Source organism: Protomyctophum parallelum (assembly GCF_964188405.1).
Source record: "Protomyctophum parallelum genome assembly, chromosome: 2".
Taxonomy (NCBI): domain Eukaryota; kingdom Metazoa; phylum Chordata; class Actinopteri; order Myctophiformes; family Myctophidae; genus Protomyctophum; species Protomyctophum parallelum.
In genome coordinates, this window is record NC_139699.1 from 15,964,401 (window position 1) to 15,981,169 (window position 16,769).

Here is a 16,769-nt window from a genome sequence, read left to right on the forward strand (position 1 = left end):
ATCTCTCTCTCTCTCTCTCTCTCTCTCTCTCTCTCTCTCTCTCTGCCTCTCTCTCCCTCCCACTCTATGTCTAATTTTCTGTCTGTCTAAGATAGGGGTAATGAAAATAATTGTGCTTCATTAATTCTGAGTCTAGGCTGGATGATAGCCATTTTGAACTATGTTTGCCAATTAGACGGTCCAAATTAAAAGTGACCTTGGGATACTCTCTGCTCCTGCCTCTCATCGCCTAATGAAACAGTAATGTAAATCACCACCATGTTTTGTTTTTTGTGGCTCTCCAATGCAGGTCACATTATTATTATTATTATTATTATTTATTATTATTGTTATTGTTATTGTTATTATTATTATTATTTTTAATTTGGAAGACATGGTGAGAAGAGGGACAGAAAAAAACGCTGGAAGGAAAAGGTCTGGATATTTCCCGGTGCATTTTCTGATTGCACTAGTCGTAGTGATGAAATGGAAAGTGTTTACTGTTCCACTTAACCTTGGAGCCCCTACAGAGCCATTGTTGCCCTGTAGATGGCCCTGCCATAGGACATAACAGGCTATATGACATTGTACAGTATGTGTGGTCAGTATTGCACTGCGCTCTACATGCATTCCATCTCCATGCAGAAATGTTCTGTAGGCAATTAGCTGATTATGAGAGACATAGTGCATAGTTTATTTTCCAGCTCCCCTTATGTGAACAAATTGACACCGTAACTGCGAGCCCTATAAGGTTACCTTCGTACTTGGTCATATACGTCACAACAATGGTGTAGCACGGTGAAAATAGCTGATCTACCCTTAGGGTTCACATGGTTAAGGTGACACAGGAGGGGCATCTTCTCATGGATGTATACGAGATAGAAACAGAAAGGTGACTGTGTGTGTGTGTGTGTGTGTGTGTGTGTGTGTGTGTGTGTGTGTGTGTGTGTGTGTGTGTGTGTGTGTGTGTGTGTGTGTGTGTTGGGCAGGGGGGGGGGGGGTGAATTGAAATGCGTCATGGGGAGTGAGGCTGATTTATTCAGTTTGGGGAGTTAATTGAAAGAAGGTGAAGCAGACAAGGCCCCCCTCTCTCCTCTCTCAGCCTCTTCCAATCTCAGCCAATCATTATTGTTAAATAGGACTCTGTTAATGAGTGCATTTGATGAATTGTCATCTTTTTTTAATCTGCGAGAGAACCCAGAAAGAGATATGGTGGTGTGGGGGTTGCACGGATAAAGGAGACTGACGCTGTCATTCACACATGATTGATTCAACCTTTTGAGAGCAGAGAGAACCTGAGCACTTCTTGACAATTTTAAATCAATATTAATTGCTCCTTGAAATGTTCCCATTAAAGTTGCAGAAACCAATTAATTCTATTTTTTCCCCCTCTGCATCTTGTTGCTTTTGTGTGTGAAAACTTTCTCATCTCATTTCCCATCTCTGCTTAACTTGGAACATTGTTAATTTAATTGATAAAAAAAAACAGCACCCCGTGTTTTTGGATCCAACTTAAAATAAGCTAAGACTATTTTCACAAGATGGATAGTAGTTAGATTACCAGCGATGCATCAGTCTCCATTGGAAAGGGATGGCCTTCTTCAAGGAAGAATTATTTAATTAGGCTGTCTAATAAGCTTTTCAGTTGGCCAAGGTAGACCTTTCAGCCCATCTCACTAATTGGTTGCAGCAGAACTTACCAGCCGCATGACAAAACACCGGCAGTGATCAAAGTGCAAATTCCAGAGATTGCAAATAAAATAAAATGTAATATGATTATATATATTGTAAGTGTACAGTATGTGCGTGCCTGTTTGCTGCATGTATGTGTGTATGTGTACAGTATTGGACCCACATGATTAAAAATATACTTATATTCAAATGTATGTGGTCTGAAATTGGCTGAAGTTTGCACAAAGCAATTCTTTAACACAGACACTTAAAGAGACAATTATTAACACAAGTCTTCCCTTCTGTTTTGTTTTCCAGGTGACAGCAAGTGAAGTGCTGCCAGCCAGTATGTTCATAGCTGTACCTGGCCCAGACAGAGAAGCCCAAAGCACCCTGACGGCCACCGCCAACTCCAACGCAGAGGATACAAAGAAACACACCGGTTAGTAGAATAATGAATGATCACATTGTTCATTGTATTGTGTCTCTAAACACATTATACATTTACTTTCTCACAAGCATTACTGAACAAAAAAACTGTCACTATTTTAAATATTACATAAAACAGAAAAGCACAAGATTGAATCAGTTGAACCTATCCCTTCATGTTCATTGCATATTAATATGTTTATCTGCGTGCGCCCTCCTTCCTATGGATTGTGAACTGATCGATTCACTAGGACAGTCCTGACTCTTCTACAGATATATATGCTCTCTGTCAAACGCCTTTGCAAATGTAGATGTTGTTTTAAATATTATTTCCTTCTGGTTTATTTGTTGACAGATGTATCCGATGCTGAGCCGGAGAAGGGGGTTTCACTTCCTCCCGAAATATGTGACGCCCGTAAGTCACCTTTGGAGGATCAGCCGTCAGGGAGGGAGGACGCCTCAGGGTTCCTGTGTTGGAAGAAAGGCTGCAACCAAGTCTTCAAGTCATCCAACTCCCTCCAGATGCACTTCAACGAGGTTCACAACAAACGGCCCCAGTTGCCTGTCTCGGATCGCCATGTCTACAAGTATCGTTGCAACCAGTGCAGTCTGGCCTTCAAGACCGTGGAGAAGTTGCAGCTCCATTCCCAGTACCACGTGATCAGAGCAGCAACCATGTGCTGCCTCTGCCAACGCAGCTTTAGAACGCTACAGGCCTTGAAGAAACATTTGGAGACTAGCCACTTGGAGCTGAGTGAAGCTGATATCCAGCAGCTTTATGGGGGCCTGTTGATGAACGGAGACCTCATGGTCATGGGTGACCCATCGCTTGGCGACGAGCATGCAGGCCTGGCGGAGGATGACAAGGAAGGAGAGGAAAGTGACCCGGAGGAAAAACAAAGCCCGACAGGTAGCGACTCTGGCTCACTGCTGGAAGATTCTGGATCTGAACCCAAACGTGCACTGCCGTTTAGAAAGGGCCCAAACTTCACTATGGAGAAGTTCTTGGATCCATCTCGTCCTTTCAAATGCACCGTGTGTAAAGAATCCTTCACACAGAAGAATATCCTTCTCGTTCACTATAACTCTGTTTCCCACCTGCACAAGGTCAAGAGGGCCCTGCAGGAATCCACCACTGGTCAGCCTGAGCCGACTAGCAGCCCCGACAATAAGCCATTTAAGTGCAGCACCTGCAACGTGGCTTATAGTCAGAGTTCCACCTTGGAAATACACATGCGCTCCGTTCTCCACCAGACCAAAGCACGGGCAGCCAAACTGGAGGCAGCGGGAGGGAGCACCAGCTCCGGGGGTGCTTCTGGACTGACCGGTGGAGGAGCGTCCTGTATCAGCACTTCAACATCCAGCCCAGGCCCGGCAACTAACTCCACTTCTAGCGCTAGCAACCACAGCTCATCTGGGTCTTATAACACACAGAGCATCCATGGGAGCAACCACAACATGAGCCAATCTCACAGCATCGAAAACCTGGGTAACTCTTCGGTAAGCTGCCACCCGTCACCCTCCGAGAACCACGAGTCAAAAAAGAAGAAGTTTGCTGATATGTTGTCCGCTAGGGGTCAGCAGCAGCAACAGCAACAACAACAACAGCAGCAGCAGCAGCAGCAGCAACAGCAACAGCAACAGCAGCAGCTCCAGCTGGCTCAAGCCCAAGCCCAAGCTCAAGCCCAGCTTCAGCAGGAGCTACAACAGCAGGCTGCCCTCATCCAATCACAGCTCTTCAATCCAGCACTTCTCCAGCACTTCCCCATGACCGCTGAGTCTCTTCTCCCCCTGCAGCAGCAGCAGCTGCTCTTCCCCTTCTACATCCCGGGCGCCGAGTTTCAGCTCAACCCGGAGATAAACATTAACAGCTTGGCAGGCTCGTCCACCTCTTCGCTGCTGGAGGACCTAAAGAACTCTGCCCAGCAGGCTCAGCAGAGTTGCCTGCAGCAGCAGCTGATGCATCACCACCTTCAGCAACAGCATCAACAACAGCAGCAGCAACAGCAGCAACAACAACAGCATCAACAACAACAACAACAGCAACAACAGCAACAACAGCAACAACAACAGCAGCAGAAACAGCAGCAGCAGCAGCAACAACATGCCCAGGCCCAGGCCCAGGCCCAGGCTCAGGCTCAGGCCCAGAGTCAGATGGCCTTACTGCAACAAAGCGCTTCTATCCTCCAGCAGGCTGAAAGGAAACAGAGACTTCCTTCCTCCCACAATGAGAAAGACAGGGAAATGCAAAGAGACACAGCTGAGAAAACCGACGAACATGTCGTTAAAGATCCTACGGACAACAAGGCGAAAGAGAAGCAGGACACACAGCAAACTTCAATCAACGCAAATCACGATGCTGGCTTGCTGCCACCGAGGATCGCCTCAGATGCTCGTGGAAATGCTACCAAAGCTCTCCTGGAGAACTTTGGCTTTGAGTTAGTGATTCAATACAATGAAAACAAGCAGAAAGCTCAGAAAAAAGCAACCATGACTGTCACTGGACCCATGACTGGACCCACAGGATCAAGTGGTCCTGCGGGTGGAATAACAAGAGTGGTAGATCCTATCGAGGGGCTAGAGAAACTGGAATGTGAAGCCTGTGGCAAGCTGTTTTCAAACATACTCATTCTAAAGAGCCACCAGGAGCATATTCACCAGGCCTTTTTTCCATTTCGATCCCTGGAGAGATTTGCCAAGGAATACAGAGAGCAGTACGATAAACTCTATCCACTAAGGCCCCCGACACCAGAGGCTGCGCCTGCCCCTCCCCCGCCTCCACCTCCCCCGCCTCCTCCACCTCTACCTCCGCCTCCGCCCCAGAGGGCCCCGACGCCAAATATCCCCGTCTCTGCAGCTCCCTCGCATACCCCTCCGACCGTACCGCCCCCACAGCAGCCCCAAGTTACCATGGCACAGATAATGCCGATGGACTTTGCCTCTTTCTCTCCACTCATGATGCAGTCGATGGGTCTCCAGTCGCTGCCCCAGCAGTTGACCCCCCAGCAGCTGCAGTCTATCGAGTCGGGCCTGGCCTCGGACCTGGCTCAGCTCTATCAACAGCAGCTCACGCCGGCCATGCTGCAGCAACAGCAGAACAAGAGGCCGCGGACGCGGATCACCGACGACCAGCTGAGGGTCCTGAGACAGTACTTTGACATCAACAACTCTCCCAATGAAGATCAGATCAAAGAAATGGCAGACAAGTCAGGCCTGCCTCAAAAAGTCATCAAGCACTGGTTCAGAAACACGCTGTTCAAAGAGCGCCAGCGAAACAAAGACTCGCCGTACAATTTCAATAACCCACCAATAACTACTCTAGACGATACCAAAATTGACTCAAAGCCCCCTTCCCCCGAGCCCCAGAAACATGCACACGATTGCTATTCAAGTAAGAGATCATCCAGAACCAGGTTCACTGACTACCAGCTAAGAGTGCTTCAAGACTTTTTCGATGCAAACGCATATCCTAAAGACGATGAGTTTGAGCAGCTCTCCAACCTTCTGAGCCTGCCGACTCGAGTTATTGTTGTCTGGTTCCAGAATGCTCGCCAGAAGGCCAGGAAGAATTATGAAAACCAAGGAGATGGGTCAAAAGAAGGTGAGCGGCGAGAACTGTCGAATGACCGCTATATTCGGACCACGAATCTGAATTACCAGTGCAAGAAATGTAGTCTGGTTTTCCAGCGTATATTTGACCTAATAAAACACCAAAAGAAGCTTTGTTACAAAGATGAAGACGACGATGGGCAGTATGACAGCCAAAACGAAGATTCAATGGATCTTTCACATGAATACTACACCCCCTCTGGGTCCTCCTGTCACACTCCAATGCCTTCCTCCTCTAGCCTCTGCCCCCTCCCTCCCTCCACATCGGCCTTCTCACACCTCTCGTCTTCTGAGAAGGAAGAGGCATCACCAGCTAACACCTCAAACTCTTTTGACGAGAAACCTAAACATTTACCAGAAATGTCTGCTGATCCAAGAGAGAACCAAGCTACTATTAAACAGGAAATTATGCATCAGCCCCAATCTGACACTCAGCATCATAGACCTCAAAGAGAGGAGAAGAGTCAAACAGTCCTGAAGTCCATAAAGCATTCATCTCCTTCCTTCTCTCAACAGCAGCAGCAGTGTGGTCCCTCTGCATCTCAGACAAGCCAGGCCTCCTCTCAAAGCTCCCACATGAGCCTCTCCCACCTGACCTCTGCCCAACAACAGCAAATGGCACAGCAGATGATTCCTTACCAGTGTGAGCAGTGCAAAATTGGCTTCCCCTCTTTTGAGCATTGGCAGGAACACCAGCAATTACACTTCCTCTCTGTGCAAAATCAGTTCATTCACCCTCAATTCCTGGACCGCACAATGGACATGCCTTTCATGCTGTTTGATCCCAGCAATCCGCTTTTGGCAAGCCAGCTCCTCTCCGGGGCCATGCCACAGATTCCCAGCAGCTCTGCTACCTCGCCATCCACTCCTACCTCCACCATGAACTCCTTGAAGAGGAAGTTGGAGGAGAAGGCTGGCACGAGCCCAGGAGAGAACGACAGCACCAACAGCGGAGAGGAGCCGCAGAGAGACAAGCGTCTCAGGACCACCATCACACCTGAGCAGCTGGAGATCTTATATCAGAAGTACCTGTTAGATTCCAACCCCACACGGAAAATGCTCGACCACATAGCTCATGAGGTGGGACTTAAAAAGAGAGTAGTGCAAGTGTGGTTCCAAAACACAAGAGCCAGGGAGCGGAAAGGCCAGTTCAGGGCAGTGGGACCGGCTCAAGCTCACCGTAGGTGCCCATTCTGCCGGGCTCTTTTCAAAGCAAAAACTGCCCTCGAGGCACATATTCGCTCCCGTCATTGGCACGAGGCCAAACGAGCTGGCTACAATCTAGCACTCACTGGAATGCTGTGTGATCAGGAAGGGTTGCAACTGAAAATGGATCCTCTGGATATCTCCAGTTACTCCCAACTCATCCCCTCTAACAACGACGGACAAAGCTCCTCCCTGTCACCAGTGAGCAAGATCATGGATTTGTCTCCCCGGGCCCTATTGAGTCCATCTTCCATCAAAGTCGAGGGGATGGAGGACTTTGAGAGTCCAACGATGTCCTCTGTGAACCTCAGCTTTGATCAGAGTAAACTTGATAACGACGACTGTTCCTCCGTGAACACAGCCATCACAGACACGACCACCGGTGATGAGGCCAATGCTGACAATGACAGTGCTGATATAAAGCACAACCAAAACAGTGGCGAGTTCCCGTTTAAGTCTGGGAGCGCAGTCGCCCTCCTTGAGAATGACGACCAGATGTCCTCTGGGTTGGTGAGCCCTGCAACAAGCTATTACGCCAAGGACTATGAAAATGAAAATATAATTGACTACAGTGAGACGTCCAGCATGGCTGACCCCTGCTCTCCAAGCCCTGGTGCTTCAGGCAGCAGGAGCATCGACAGTGGAGACCGTCCTGGCCAAAAGCGCTTCAGAACTCAGATGACTAACCTCCAGCTGAAATTGCTTAAGTCTTGCTTTAACGACTACAGGACACCCACCATGCTAGAATGCGAGGTGCTCGGTAATGACATTGGACTTCCAAAGAGGGTGGTTCAGGTGTGGTTTCAGAATGCCCGTGCCAAGGAGAAGAAGGCCAAGCTTAGCATGGCCAAGCACTTTGGAATTAATCACACATCATACGAGGGGCCGAAGACTGAGTGCACATTGTGTGGCGTCAAGTACAGTGCCCGTCTCTCCGTTCGTGATCACATCTTCTCCCAGCAACACATCTCTAAGGTGAAGGACACCATTGGGAGCCAGCTAGACAAGGAGAAAGAGTACTTTGACCCAGCCACCGTTCGCCAACTTATGGCCCAGCAAGAAATGGACCGCATCAAGAAGGCCAACGAGGTCCTGGGATTGGCGCAGCAGCAAGCCATGCAGCAGCAGGGCCTGTTCGATAACCCTGCAATGCAGGCTTTGAATCTACAGTCAGCCTATCCAAATCTACAAGGGATACCCCCTGTCCTCTTGTCAGGGGTGGGTAGCCCCTCACTACCCAACTTTAATTCATCGAATTCAGGTACGTCTTGGTGGATGTTACAAATTGACACTCATAAAGGGAAACTGTGCTTTTAACTAAACTATATGAACCCAAAATATATATGCTAATATAAACTAGCTGCTAATGACAAGCTCGTATACATTATTTATCAGTACTTTAGGAATACAACTGATCAATTAGAGAATTAAAAACGACTTCCAGTCTTTAATGTTTTCACATTTCAACACTTCACATTGTTATTAATGATAATATTAATGAATATAGCAACTGTACTTAATGTGTGCAAATACAGTAAACTAAATAAATAATAATAATAATTGTAATTAAAAGTGTTTTACTTTTAGCAAGAGTAAACGTACTAACATTGATTGAGCAATATTAAGTATTGCACAACATACACTGTATCTAATAACAGTATAAAAATAGAGGTTGGCAAGTGCTTACTGTACTTACTGTAATGACTGTAAATAAATATGATTTAACAACTCTAAATAGAGAAGCATTGTGTGCTATTGGGAGAATAGTAAATGTCACTGAAGAGTGAAGAGTGAATACTAATGGGTCACTCTACACTTAAGCTACTTTGACCTTGTGGACATGATCTGAGCTTGACCTAATTATTGTACTGATTAAGCTTTTCTATAAGTCTGCGTAAAGGTCAGTAATAGACCTCTGTCTTCAGCCAACGGCTAATTTTATCATAATTTATTTCTTGAAGTTGTACAAATAAGATTACAATCACCTGTAATATCTAAAAGTACTCACATTTTTTACTTAAGTAAAAGTATCAATACTGCAATGTAGAAATACCACAGTAAAAGTAAGTCAGAAAGTAAAAGTCCGGAAGTAAAAGTGCAAAAGTATTGGTATCAAAATGTACTTTTGATACCAATGTAGCCTCGGCCGGGAGGCGAACCCGGGTTCCCCATTCCACAGGCAGAATGTCCCATTTCACAAGTTTGTGATTGTATAAAAATCTTTGGGACACATTGTGAGCTTGTAAATCCGCTCTTTTCAAATGGGCAAAATATACATATGGCTGAAGTGGTTAATGTATAATTATGTTTTACTACTAATAATAATCAAACAACAACGTCTACAAAAATAACTAGCAACTAAAATTGGCAAATAATTGTAGTGGGGTAAAAAGTACAATATTTGCCTCTGATATATACGGTGTGGAGTAGAAGTAAAAGTACAGAAAATTATACTTCACTAAAATTGTACTTAAAGATGGAGTGCCACAATTTTTGTATTTTTCCAGTTTTTCATGTGTCAGTATGAGGTGACAGTACTTCATTAGACACCCTGGAGTCGTTTTTTTGTGCAATGGTGTATTTCAATGGTTTCTTCCTGGAGGCTGAACCCTTGACAGTCAAACGGGCCAATGAAATAAACAGTAATATAGTGGTCACCCACCAGGCAAACCAGGCATACTTAATTAATGAACTGGTGGGCGTGTCCACATAAAAACAACATTTTAACAAATACTGTACACTTTTTTGAAAAAAAGTATACCTCCTTATATATAACAATAAGACCTGATGACCTTTTCTTGGGTGGAAAAAAATCACGGCACTCCATCTTTAAGTACAGCACTTGAGTATTAATGTACTTAGTTACGTTTCCACCACTTAATTAATTCTGCTCTTTTCCTGTCTTCCAGCTTTAACTTCCCCCAAACCTCCCAACCTGCTGAACATGGTTCCTGGTGCCGGTGCTCCCTCCCCCAGCCTCCCCACGTCTGGACTCCCCAACAAGCCTCCCTCCTCATCGTCCATGGTCTCCTCCAGCCCCTCTCAGACCAGCTCGTCTCAGACCAGCTCCTCCATGTCCCATTCCAGCTCCGCCGCCGCCGTATCCACCTCCTCGACCGCCTCGACCGCCCACGCCCCGGGCTCCTCCTCCCGGCCCGAACACCCCAAAGAGCGCCATGGTGGCGCCGAGAGGCTACGAGAGAAGGAGAAACAACACAGGGAGAAGGCAGAGAAGTCGTCCCACACGCCGTCTTCGACGGGAAGCACGCCGGCCACCCCTTCCACTTCCGCTGCCAGTGCCAAGAAGGAGAAACCGGACCCGGCCGTACCCGCCACGTCCATGCCAACGCCTGGCATGGAGTACGTGGTGGACCCGGCTCAGCTGCAGGCGCTGCAGGCGGCTTTGGCATCGGATCCCACGGCTCTGCTCACCAGTCAGTTCCTTCCCTACTTCATGCCTGGCTTTTCTCCGTATTATGCCCCCCAGATGGGGGGGCTCCAGGGGGCATACATGCAGCCCATGTATGGCATGGAGAGCCTCTTCCCTTACAACCCAACATTGTCCCAAGCATTAATGGGCCTGTCGCCAGGGTCCCTGCTTCAGCATTACCAGCAATATCAGCAGAGCTTGCAGGAGGCACTGCAGCAGCAACAGCGGCAGCTTCAGCAGATCCAGCAACCCAAAGCGAGTCAAACTCCCGTTCCCCCTCAACCCTCGGGGGACCGCAAAGAATCTGCCAAAGATCCAGTGAAATCAGAGGAGCATAAAGGCAACCCCCATAGTGAAACCTCTTCCTCCACCACCTCCTCCTCCTCCCACAATAAACTACATTCTGAGCAGAACGAGATGGGTGGCAAAGTTGTGGACCCCCACCTAGACCAGTACATCATCCCCAAAGTGCAGTATAAGCTGGCATGCCGCAAGTGTCAAGCGGTTTTCAACAAGGAAGAAGCGGCTATCACCCACCTTAAATCTATCTGCTTTTTCGGTCAGTCTGTGGCGAACCTGCAAGAGATGCTGTTGCGCGTCCCCAGTGGCGGCGGTGCCGGGGCGGGAAGTCTCTACGACTGCCTGGCCTGCGACACCACGTTGGATGGGGAGAAAGCACTCAGTCAACACCTGGAGTCGGCCTTGCACAAACACAGAACAATCAAGCGATCAGCCAGAAATGCCAAAGAGCACGCTACTAGTTTATTACCTCACTCTTCAGCCTGTTTCCCCAGTCCTAACACCGCATCTACCTCGCAGTCTGCCACTCATCCCATCAGCAGCCCCCCTCCTCCCCCGCCGTCAGCATCGTCAGCCGCCATGCCATCCTCTGCCGTCTCCTCCTCGTCCCTGTGCTCGTCCTCTAGCGCCCCCCCGGTCAACACCACAGCTGCCCCGGGCAAACCCTCCTGGTCCCAGCAGGCCCCTTTCTCCTCCAGAGCTTTGTCTGGAAAGCCCAACAACAACGCCACCACGCCCTCCTCCACTTCCTCCTCTTTTCCCACAGTGTCCTCACCGTCAACGGTTACCTCAAGTTCATTGAGCACCTCAGGAGTTCAGACCTCGATACCAACAGACGTCTTTACCGACGAGTCTGACTCTGACAGCAGTCAGAAGTCAGCGGACAGGCTGGGCAGGACGGCAGAGGAGCCGCAGCAGCCTAGCTGTCTCAAAGACAGTAGTAGTTGTAGTAGTAATCTTGCTAGTGTAGGAACAGACTCCATCAGATTGTAAAAGAGCTTTCAGTGATGGACAATATTTAAAAAACACAAAAGACAAAAAAAAATACACAAATGGTAAAAAAAACAAATACAAAAAAATACAAAAAGCAGCGATGTTAAAAATACATTTAAAAGTATACAAACCAATTTCAAGAAAAAGATGTGTAAAGACTAACTGCAATTCCAAAGCTTGTAACCAAAAATTTAAATGTTAGTGGATTGTTTTCCCATATCAACATGCTGGTTTTCCTTTTCTTTTCCTTTTTCCAACTGAAATACATTCATACTAGGTGTGAGAATAGAAAAGAAAACTGCAGTTAAGTTTTGGGTTATGATAGAGGAACGCTGAACTGTATGGCAACGGACTGCCTCAAAGTTGATTAATGGCCCAAGAACCCTTACAACAAAAAACAAGTCAACAAGTTGTCCCTTTGTTTTATAATTATTTCTACTTAATAGCACAGTCTAAAAGCCAGTATGTACTGTATGGGAGAATAGTCTATCCGTTTTCTTGCTATTTAAGCATTCAAATACCAATGGCTTGCAAAAGTAAAGAATAATGTAATGTCTATTTTATTCTCAGGTCAACAGCTCACAGATGTTTTTCTGTTACAGAAATCCATGTTTTACACCTTTTGTTCCAGGAGAAGAACATTGTTTTTATTTTTTATTTAATTTTGTATTTCCTTTCCTTTTTCAGAAATTGATTTAATGACAGAAAGTTTTAAAAATTAATGAAATTATAATTAAAACATAGTTTCTGGGCATTCAAAAAGGGTAGTTGATTTGCTGGTTTTAACATTTGGAATCCTCTTAAAAGGGGTCAATTAGAAATCCTATTTCACCCAGACAAAGAGAGCATTGCAGACATGTTGACGGGCGATAAAACGATTTTTGATATATATAAAAAAAACACTTTCTGTATTTATGATAGTGAACATTTTTGGTGTTAAGTAGATTGTTGCATTGGAATTGAATTTAAACAGTATGGTAGACTGAAAAATCTTTGTGTACATTTAGCTTTTGTATCGTCCAACTTTAAGACGCTTCATTTGATGTTGTCTTAGTCATTCCGATAGACTAGATTATGGACAGGTAACTTATCTAAACTTTATTTCTGTCTTATTCTCAGCTTCTTGACAAATATTCACCCACATGCGCCTCTTCTGACAAAGGCAGGATCCTCTAGAAATTATTTTTAGTTTTATGGTTTGGTTAGTGCAACACTAACCACAAAGATCCGGGGTGAAATTTTACAAATCTTTTAATTTAATTTTGTGTTACCTTTGTGCACTTACCACTGTCTGACTCCTATTTCTCACTACTTGTTTCGCACTTATTTTCCTCTCGTCTCCTGTATTTGTAGATATGGTGGTTGTTATGGCCCCTTGTGCACTACGAAACAGGTCTTTAGTTCTTCATGTAGTGTGGCTACAGTCTTTTTCAACTTTATTTTCATTTTGACTTTTTGTCATTGTCATAAATGAAAATGAAAAAAGAATACTAATAATAATTCTCACGCTTTAAAACAAAAGAAAATCCAAAGACGAAACACTTTCACCATTGGTGCATAAAGATGAGAAAAGAGGCTTCTTTATACTTGAGAATTTGTTGCTGTTTTTAGAGGAAAGGAAACAAAGTTTTAAAAGATAAAGGAGTACGCATCAGAGTTGCCGTTTTTGCTTCTTTGCAAGCAAACAGGTGACTTTTGTACGTAAATACCAAGAATACCAAAAACCAAAAAGGGCCCCTGTCCTTGCATTGTGGAGTAGCACCGTTACAGAGCCATTGCAGTTTGTAAGATAGAGGTTATTAATCTTTGTTTGACTTTTCTGTCACATTCAAAAGTCCATTTTTTAAGAAAATGTATAAGGTCTGGTCTTCGAGGACATACGTTTTGCTGCTAATGTAGAACTTTGAAAGAAAAAAAAAAGAGTACGTAGATGCATGCTCATTTTGCTTTTGGCTAAGCTTTAACTAAAAACAAACAATAAACCATTTTCCTGCCTCTGCGACACCTTTTTTTTTTTTCTTGTTGCAAATACGGAACTTTGAAGACTGTGAATAATATGTTCCAAAGGACATTTTGCCGATTTTCTTTTGAACAGACCAATGTTTAAAGCCAATGATCTATACGTTTGTAAAGAACAGTGCATTCCAAATATCACAATGGATTTTTTTTTTCTTAAGCAAGGACTGATTCTGTTTCATTTTATTTGCTTTAAATTGTCATTCTTTCTCTCATTTCTAAAGTGACTGTAAGCTGTTGTGTAAATTTAGCATCATGGGTTTTTGCTAAACAAAGTGACCTGGATATGTCATTTTGTGCTGGCATGGAACATTGCTGAGAATCCCTCCATCCAGTCAAGGTTGTTGCTCAACTTGTTAAAGCAAGTAATAGTGGTTACCAAAAAATGTATATAATACATCTGGTACTGATGCGTCTCATAGGTTTGGTGTCATCATGCCTCTCAACTCACAACTAGTCTCAGAAGGAAATAATGGTTGTTTTGCGGAGGAGAGGTTGCCCTCTTCCTGGGAAATCCGGTTGCGATTTGCCCGAGGTGTCTGCAGGGTGCCACTTTCACGCACAACGTTGATTACAGGTTTTTAAGGGACATCTTCATTCCAAAGCATTATGTCTGGAAAAAGCAGGAGTTTTTTTTTCTTTTCTTTTTTTGAAGATGTCCCTTGGTTTCAACTAGTTCAGAGGTATGTCACGCTTTCATGTCCAAAGAAGTCACCCAATCCATCTTGTTGCAGTGGAAATGGATACACCCCCCCCCCCCCACCCCTCATAGATAACTGATACACAAAATGTTTATTTAATTTCTTTATACCAAAACCAACATATTTAAATTTGTGAAGAACTGCTTTTTGGCCACTAGTGTATAGCAAGTGTATTCACCCTAATAAATAAAATGCGCAATCTCGAAAGTGTGTTAAAAGTGCTACGTCTTGCAGAGCAATGTGATTTGGTGTTAATACTTCAGCATGCTGTTGAAATTCGATTGATTTGGTCTGCAAGCTTGCCACTTCTCTAAAGTCCTGAATATTGTTCATAATGTATGTTCTTATTTTTGAGAATTCTAATGTTGTACAGTTTTTTCTTGGATACATTTGCTTTACTTTGATTTTACAAATAATGTGTCAGACATGTATTATTATTATTATTATTATTTTCTTATAAGTATTTGTATGTCATTTTAGTTTCTGTATATTACTTTTTCATATAAATTAACACTAGCTTTAATTTGAATCGCTGAAATTGAAGAGAGAGATAAAAACGAAACAAAAAAAACAACAACAAAACTTTATTTTATGACCTGGCCACTTTATGGTGTTGATAATGTTCTTTATATTTGTTGTCTTTATGACACTGTTTGATCTCTTATTTCCAAAGTGTACTCTTTGTTTGGGCTCTGTTGTGGAGGACAAAGTCACGGTCTCTACTTCAGATTCTGCCAGCATGGACTGTATGTGAGTTTGTGTGTGTGCGAGTGTGTGTGTGTGTGTGTTTCATAAGAGCCAGCATCAATTACAAACATTTTGGCATTTTATTTTATAATACACATAACACCAAAATGAACTGAACCAACAAAAGCTGGATTATGAATACCTGAGATTTTGGAAAATCAAATTTTAAAGATAACAATAATCAAAAATTGAGGAGAATGACGATACCGAAGCACTGAGCAGTTTTTACTTTGATTGAATATGAATGTGGCCAAAGCTTTATGCAGTTGAAACAAAAAGAAAAAAAGGAAAAAAAAAATACAATTTGTGCCCCAGATAAGTGTATATTTTATTGTGGCACGATAGGCGACAGTGGATAAATGGATCCACTGACTCACATTGGGATAACGTTACTTGATTTTAATGGACATTTACAAAGAGAGATAGACAAGGTTTTGCTGTCGAGGTCATCTTTTGCCCACTGTGAAAATGGACGTGTACCTGTATACAGATATAGATATATTTAAAACAAGACATCAACTTTTTTTTTGTTTTGCGATGAAGAAGGAATGAAAAAAAAAAAAGAAAGAAAAAAAAAAAGAACTCTGGGAAACCGTTGGAGATGTTGTTAGGAGGACATGAGAGGCTGTGGGCGTCACACCAAAACTGGGCATGGGAGCCAAAGGCAGGCTCAACACAGCTTTAATATCACCTCCTTATTTGATTACTGACAACTCTGTAATGAGAATGGACTCTGGAACCAATGGACATGTGTGACACAGAGAGGAAGGTCTTTAGATGAAACTGAACTTAAGTGGCTACAGCTGCCTCCTCCTCCTCCCTTTCTCTGTCTCTTGCTCTCTTTGTTTCTCCACGGCTCTGCGTCTGCTTCTGCTCTTTGATGGACGTTTTCCACATTTCAGGAAAGGATGGACAGAGATGCTTACTTCATTTCTCCCAGTTCATGTTGTTGCTACCTGTTTCATTTCCTTCGACTTGTCTCCCTGAATGACAAGTAAAGCTCTCCAGTCAGACGGCGGCTCTCCCTGCTCTGTTTCATTACGTCATCTAAGAAGTGAAATGAATAACAGAGAAAAGGGGAAGGGTTCTTGACGCTGTCATTGTTAGAGAGGCAGTTACACTCTTAAAAAAAGCGTATCAACCAAAATTAACAACCAAACTAACAAACAACCAAACAACCATTTGCTCCAATTTCAAAGATGAACTGTTACTTGGAGCTCTCTGTTCCTTTTGTGACTTCTGGTGCCACAATGTTTTTTTATGCATTTTATTTTCCTTTTTCTTTCCTTGAATTATTCCTCCTCCGAGCCTCACAAGCATGGCTCTGTGGCTCCAGGCAGCCCAACCGAGGGTAGAAAAAAAAAACAGCCTTGCAATGTACAAAAAAGAGCAAGTTAAACCAAAAATGTTGTTCTTGATGTCTTTTCTATACTGTAGTCTTGTTAGCTTTTTTGTTACTGTAATTATATGATGAAGATTTCCAAACTGTACCAAATTACATGGAAACTAACATACATAAACCACATGGAACTTCAGACTTTTAAAGAAACTTTTGTCACAAAACCTTGTTGTCCTAGTTAAGTTGATTGTAGATGGTAATTGAATATACTCCTTTGAAAATATTTCATCAAGTATGTTTCTTGCTCATTGTGATACATTAAAAAAAAGTATGAGCAAAAATACAATGA

The 16,769-nt window shown here is 44.0% G+C and overlaps 1 protein-coding gene across 3 annotated transcripts in view; it reads left to right on the forward strand.

The window, feature by feature from the left end:
- Positions 1-16,769, forward strand: part of zfhx3b (zinc finger homeobox 3b) — a 245,945-nt gene extending 229,176 nt beyond the window's left edge. For all 3 annotated transcript variants that reach the window (XM_083794126.1, XM_083794127.1, XM_083794128.1), the window contains exons 9-11: positions 1,969-2,092; positions 2,435-8,155; positions 9,804-16,769. In XM_083794126.1, the coding sequence (XP_083650252.1) occupies positions 1,969-2,092; positions 2,435-8,155; positions 9,804-11,617 (7,659 nt within the window). In that variant the 3' untranslated portion in view covers positions 11,618-16,769. The remainder of the gene's footprint in view (positions 1-1,968; positions 2,093-2,434; positions 8,156-9,803) is intronic.